The sequence below is a fragment of the Anneissia japonica genome, unplaced genomic scaffold (genome assembly GCF_011630105.1).
Source record: "Anneissia japonica isolate Jap-2015-1 unplaced genomic scaffold, ASM1163010v1 scaffold585_len4108843_cov191, whole genome shotgun sequence".
NCBI lineage: Eukaryota > Metazoa > Echinodermata > Crinoidea > Comatulida > Comatulidae > Anneissia > Anneissia japonica.
Window position 1 is genome coordinate 2,125,855 of NW_022716829.1, and position 6,678 is coordinate 2,132,532.

The window sequence follows — 6,678 nt, forward strand, 5'->3', positions numbered from 1 at the left end:
CCAATTAACTGACTTTTGAATTCACCACAAACCTTTTCACAGGTAATCTATGTAGCAAGAAATCCTAAAGACAATGCTGTGTCGATGTATCACTTCGTATTGCCAGTTATGAAGTCGGTTGGCGTGGATTTCCCTTGGGAAGCATTTCTTGAAATGTACAGCTTAGGCAAACGTAAGTTGTCTTTGATGATATTTCCAAGGCTGTTTTATTCAAGATTTATACTTTTAACAAGCATTTATATCACTTATTTATGTCACTTTTTAAAATTCTTCTTAATTATATCGATTATTGTTAGAGCCATTTGGATCGTGGGCTTCGCACGTTGTGCCGTTCTGGGAACATCGGAATGATTCCAATTTCTTATTTCTGAAGTACGAAGATATGAAAGCGGTAAGATGTTGATATCCTAAATAAATGATAACATAATTGTAGGCCTGTATACGTAACTAAAACAAAAGCTTATGGTGGCATTCAAATATAAACTATACCGGTAGTTATTTAGAATTGCAACAGACTTTTTTAGTGTCAGTCAAATTTCACAATTGACCAATCAGAAAAGGACCAGGAATATGCGCGTGTCCAACGTTTTGTGGGACCTTAGCAACAATATCAAAGGGGTGGTGCGCATTATTTTTTCCCCATCATAGAGATATTCTTATTATATCTCTATGTTCCCATACAGTTAAAGCCCTATTCCCGGCAAAATTTCAGTTTTTAAGAAAAATCTAATTTTTGTATAATGTTATAAAGATTTAAAAATATAATATGGAATTGCTAGTTTAACTGAATTTAGACATTCCTAAGAATGAAAAAAATGTAAAATAAGACTGAAATTTGATTTTGTTGTGTTCCACACAAAAAATAAATGCGGATGAATTTTTCATTTTGATTTTGCGATAGGTCGTGAGAAGAAATATCGTAGGCGCCGAAAACATTAGCCTATCCAGCGCTGCTAGGCTAGGCCTAGCCTTACCTCGATTTAGGTTCTGTTATCACACATAAAAACGGCCGACATGATATTTTCCGTTGCTAGTATTGACACTTGTGAAATATAATATTTCATAGGAATTATTTCAAATTTTGACACTTAAACAAACATATCTCAGCCTTAATCGAACGACCGCATTGTGCGAGATACGAAGTACAAAAACTTGAAGAAAATGGTAATATTTTATGAGAAATAGTCTGTATTTCTCATTTTTTTTATTCTTTTGCGTAAACTAAAATTCATGCCAATATTTTTCCATGATTTGTAATAATTGGAGTAATGCAAATGAATATTTTCTAAAAAAAGTCAGTTTTTAGTGAAATTTTGCCGGGAATGGGGCTTTAAGGCAGAAATTATAGAGAGCACTATTTTAGGTCAATTAGGTGAACTGATACACATGAATATGCATACTGACCTCCCCCTCGCGAAACAGAGTTCAGTGGTGTATCGAGTAAGCTGTCAGTGCTTATGCGTGGGTGAAAGCTACGATGTGGGCCAAAATCTCTTAAATAGGCCTTGGCAGTCAAGACAATGTGAAAATTAATGGATTATAATTGTAATAAAATCATGACTATGTACAGCATTGTCTTTGAAATTAGAAAAAAAAAAGCACAGTAATATTGAATCTGGCTATTTGAGTACAGTGTAGTTATAGGTCTAGATATTGTTGGTAGCAATTGTCCCCTAGTAAGTACTGATTCTGAAGGATATAAACGTATAGAAATTTCCGGGATATGATACAAATACGCGGAGTACTTCGGACAAATTTTAGAATTAAAAATGTTTATGAGAAAAAAAACACCAAAGTCAGTTATTCTTTTGCATGACTCATTGGCTGGTAAAATTAAGGATTTTTTGTAGAACCATCTGTAAATCAATGAAAACTATTTTTGACATTTGTTTTTAATCGTTTGAAATGATCTATTTAATGTTTTAATTGGTTAGACAGCCTTAATAAACAGTACGTCATAGTCAGTATAGAATATCGTCATTTTTGGTAAAATTAATGTTTATAATATGCTTGCTATATAAATCTAGGCCTTTTACTTTTATTCATATTGCATATGAACGAGATATTTAATTATTTATTTAATTATTTATTTGGATATACACCTTCAGGTCGGTAGAACACGTTTACAGTGAACGGTGCATCCTTATAATCAACAATACAAACAAAAGTAAGAGAACAAAGAGCTCAGAAGTCTAGCTACAGACAATCAAACTAAAACAAAGAAGCACATTAAGTTAGTTTTTAATTTGACACCTAGTCTACAAAACGTTAGTTTACATAAAGAACGGTAAAATGAACGGATTAATGAAAAAATATTTGTGAACAATCAACATTAAAAAATACATTTGTCCGAGCATTCTTAAACGTTTATCAGAATCAGTAGTATATAGCAGATAGTATGTAGGCCTATGCTGTATCTTTACACTACTACTCAAATAGCCGACCACATTCAACGTACTGCTTTTTAAGCTGGTTTTACTAGCGAATTTATTCGCGCGAATCAAATCGTCGGTTCGCTTCCTGAACTCTGATTGGATGCGCATTTTTTCGCTTCGCAAAAGCTCCGATAGGAATGTAAATGCGCATGCGCATGACCGACGCTTTCAATTCGCGCGAATAAATTCGCCTAATGGAAAACCAGCTTTATACTTTAAAAGACCATCACATAAAAAGTGTCTAGGAATAGGGATATTACTTTTACAAAATTTCATTAATTTTCACTGTCGACCACACTTGACCGACTACCAAAGATTTTGGCCTACCCTAACCCTATATTCCGTAGCTTTCATATTATTTCCTCCACAAGCAGCGACCACTGATTCGCGACTTGTGAGGGAGAAATCAGGCATGATTGTTCATGATCAGTTCACGTAAATTACCTTAGATAGCGCCCTATATCTTAACTGTAAGGGGAAAAATAATGCGGGCGGGGTTTAGCGGAAAGGTCCATTAGGCATAATGGAACTTTCCCATAAGCTCCGCACTTTGAATACTGTTTCTAAGGTTCCACGAAACAATAACTAAAATCAAAGATACTAGAAATACAGAAATACAAGATAGAGCACTCGCATAGCAAAAATAAAGCGGAAATTGGTCCAGACGTACGCGGCGTCCTTCTCTTTTGTAATGCAAGTTTTCTATACTTGGTCCAGACGTATAGGGCGCCCTTTAGTTGCTAAAAGCTGGCTAAAAGGTTGCTAGTAAAAGCTAATATATCCAGACGCACACGGCGCCCTTCTTTTTCTTAATGGAGGAAAACGTTTTCAGTAATCAGAGTCCGATCATAGGATTCTGCGCTTTTGTGTCTGTCATTTTATTGTTTTGATTTATTTAATACCTACTTGTTATATCTTATATGGATAATGGCAACGATTTCTACCTCTGCATGCAAAAGGAGATTATGTATTCACAGTTGTGTAACGCTGGCATAAGTTTTTTGTTTGTATTCCCACATTGCATTTCGGTGGAACAGTTTTTTTCTGTGTAGAACTCTATCTTGTGTTTCTAATATGCTTAAATATAGGGAACGCACGCGTATTCCTGGCCCTGTTATGGTTGGTCAGTTAAGTTCATTGGCACTCCTCTAAGATGGCCCACTTTTGAATATAATGGTCAATTAAATCCGCTCCATAACTTTCTGGATATGTTTTTGGATTAACTAAATTTACGAAAATAATGTGTTGAATTGCTTCTTTTTTTTAAAATAATGGTGCTTTTCGAAGTGTCAATCAAACTTAACATTTGACCAATCAGAACAGTGGCAGGAATACGCGCGTGTCTAACAAACACGTGCTGTCCCCATGGCTGTCCCACAAACGCACCTTTTATGTTTACGCGTACATTTTACGCTATTGTTTTAACAACAATATCCAAGGGGTGGGGTTTAGCGGAAAGGTCCATTATAAGCAGTTTATAGTTTATGCAGGGGTTTTTCCAAAATTATTTTTAGGATCACACTGAAGCAGTGCGAAAAATTGCCACCCACCTTGGCTATTCAACTTCCGAAGATGTAATCAGAAAAACAGTCGAAAACTCAACTGCTGAACGAACTAAAGATGCATTAAAGCTAATACCGGAGCCCGACCTACCTGCCATTTTAGGAGTTGGAGATTTTGTTCGAAAAGGTACCCATGATAGCACATTTGTTTACAATATTGAGTTTCACGGTATAATTCAAATGATTTAATTTTGGGTAAGCATATGCTAATATGAATAAGAATGTTTGGCATTAATATAGCAATAATAATGATATAATAGTAGTAATAATGATAATTGTAATATTAATACTTAATAATAATAATAGTAATAGGTCCTATACATAGGACTATATATATATTATATATAGACCTTATACATATTATATATACATATATAGATATGAGATAAACTCTATATCGTCTTGTGGTAATGCTTTACACATATATTTTAAACGTAAAGAAAAGGAATCTGCGAGTGTAAAAAATTCGATTGGAGGCAATTCATTTCGCACTCTGTTTGCCATTAAAACACTAGTATTCGATTCACACATGTTAACAATTGATACGCCCTCTTCTTAAGAATTTTAAACGACAAGACGAGATCTCCGAAGAGATACTTAATTAGGCCTATAAAAAATGTTACACGTGAAGAGATAAATTCTAAATCGTCTTGCAGTAATGCTGTTTTAAGCCGTGTACGATGATAACAAAATATTAACAAAAGTCAAATCAAGATCTAGGCTTATACTAAAAATAAACGACACTTGGTTAAGGGGCCCTGTTCTGGGCCAACGACGTGGTATTTGTTGACAACGAACGTCAACTGATTTAAATGCTCGAGTTTGCTGCCAAATTTGCGGGTGCTGACACAAAGGCATATGTTCAAATGAATAAATAGATAAAACTACATTACAGTTGTTATAATAATTAAAGGTTTATGAGTACAAAATCAAGAAACATACAAATTCGAATATGCGCTAACTCTACCTTTATTTACAGCTTCAAATTATAAACATATCACAATATCCGGTTTACTGCTAACAGAAAATATTGAGCTACCACAGCGTATACAAATAAGCGTAAGCATGCAAGTATTTAAGCGTAGGTATAATAGGGACCGAACATATCGTTTCGACACACACGAAAATTATCAAGTGAATGAGTGTCTTTTGTAAATCTAGATGCTTGTATTAAAATGTTATTTCTACCCGAGTGATACTTAGTGCGAGTTGCGAAATACCAATTATCTGATATCATTATACGTCACCTTATTCTAAAAATGCAACCTTTGCATCAATCTAAAAAAATGTCTGTCTATAGTTTAATTAATTATTAATGGTCGCCAAAATAACGGCACCATCATTACAATGTTAAACCTTATATATTTCTTGGGGGCTTTCTTTCATGCAATTTTTTTCAATTTGGCTGGTGTAATTCCTATCAAAATTATTTGCCCCCAATTTAATATATAACAGGGTTCTAATGGTTCATAGTAAATGAAAACATCCCCCCTGGGCCTCTACTCGGGTCCATCGGGAATTCCCATGATTCGCCAGCAAGACATTGCATGAGTGACCCCCAAGAATCCATGGAAACAGTAGTTAATTAAGGTATTTGTTTTAATTGTATATAGCTTTTATAAAGGAGCGTTACAAGAATTCGTTATAATAAATTACAACGATCTAGAAATTTAGTGTGTTGTGTATAAAATACACACATAATAGTGTAAGATTAAAATAAAATGACTTTAATTCGGTAGTTTGCTTTTACAGGTGTTGTCGGCGATTGGAAATCCCATTTTACTGTAGCTCAGAATGAGGCTTTTGATGCTGCTATCAAGAAAGATCTAGACGGCACTGGATTAACAATGGACTATTAATCCATTATCATCATCGCGATTATTATAGCCAAGCATAACATAATAAAAATAATAGGCCTTTTTCACGCTGCGGTAGACATCTTCGATCGATGACAAACAGGGCTGAGCAGCGAAGTGTAACCAATAGAAATAACATATTGAAGGTGCGTCAAGAACTATCAATAAGAGGGAAAAAACAAAGCAAACAGAGAATAGCGGCCTACTTAAAAAACTAAAATTAAAACACAGTTCAAATCAAAAGTATAGTAAACATAGTATATGTTTAGCCCGATAAAATGACCTACAGTGTCATCTTTAACTAAAAACTTATTGCTGAAAGTACGTCTGTCTAAACACTTATGTAATGCACATGAGTATAAAAAGGTAAAACACATACAGTATACTGTGTACACATCTTGTGTTGGGCTCTCATCCAATGGTGTCTTCTTGGCACCCCTCTGGTCATTCTATGATTTGTTGTTTTGATATGTTGTGCCGAATATGTAATAAATAAAAAAATAAATAATTTTTCTGAGATGTTAACACGATGGGCCTTCTTTTTTGAAAAAAATGTTTGTTTCATAGTACTATATCAAACCCAAGCACTTTGTAGACGTACGGTACTGCGAGTAGGCTATAACAGAATAGAACAATCTCCTTTAGATACATGGCATTACGAGGGAATAGAGCTACCAATACTTGTCAACGAACAAACCCTCTTAAGTGAATTGAAAAACTTTAAAGTGCGCCATGACGATATATGGCTTTGTACGTATCCAAAAGCAGGTGAGGTGTATATACCGGTTTGTATATATATATATGTATATATATATATATATATAT

General features: G+C 34.4%; 2 protein-coding genes across 2 annotated transcripts in view; both read left to right on the forward strand.

The window, feature by feature from the left end:
• The window catches only part of LOC117109859 (sulfotransferase family cytosolic 1B member 1-like), a 10,235-nt gene extending 3,881 nt beyond the window's left edge, over positions 1-6,354 (forward strand). The window contains exons 2-5 of the mRNA XM_033252305.1: positions 43-172; positions 297-391; positions 3,950-4,124; positions 5,750-6,354. Of these exons, the coding sequence (XP_033108196.1) occupies positions 43-172; positions 297-391; positions 3,950-4,124; positions 5,750-5,856 (507 nt within the window). The 3' untranslated portion in view covers positions 5,857-6,354. The remainder of the gene's footprint in view (positions 1-42; positions 173-296; positions 392-3,949; positions 4,125-5,749) is intronic.
• Positions 6,350-6,678, forward strand: part of LOC117109979 (amine sulfotransferase-like) — a 6,395-nt gene continuing 6,066 nt past the window's right edge. Inside the window, exon 1 of the mRNA XM_033252497.1 lies at positions 6,350-6,621. Coding sequence (XP_033108388.1) covers positions 6,372-6,621 — 250 coding nt within the window. The 5' untranslated portion in view covers positions 6,350-6,371. The remainder of the gene's footprint in view (positions 6,622-6,678) is intronic.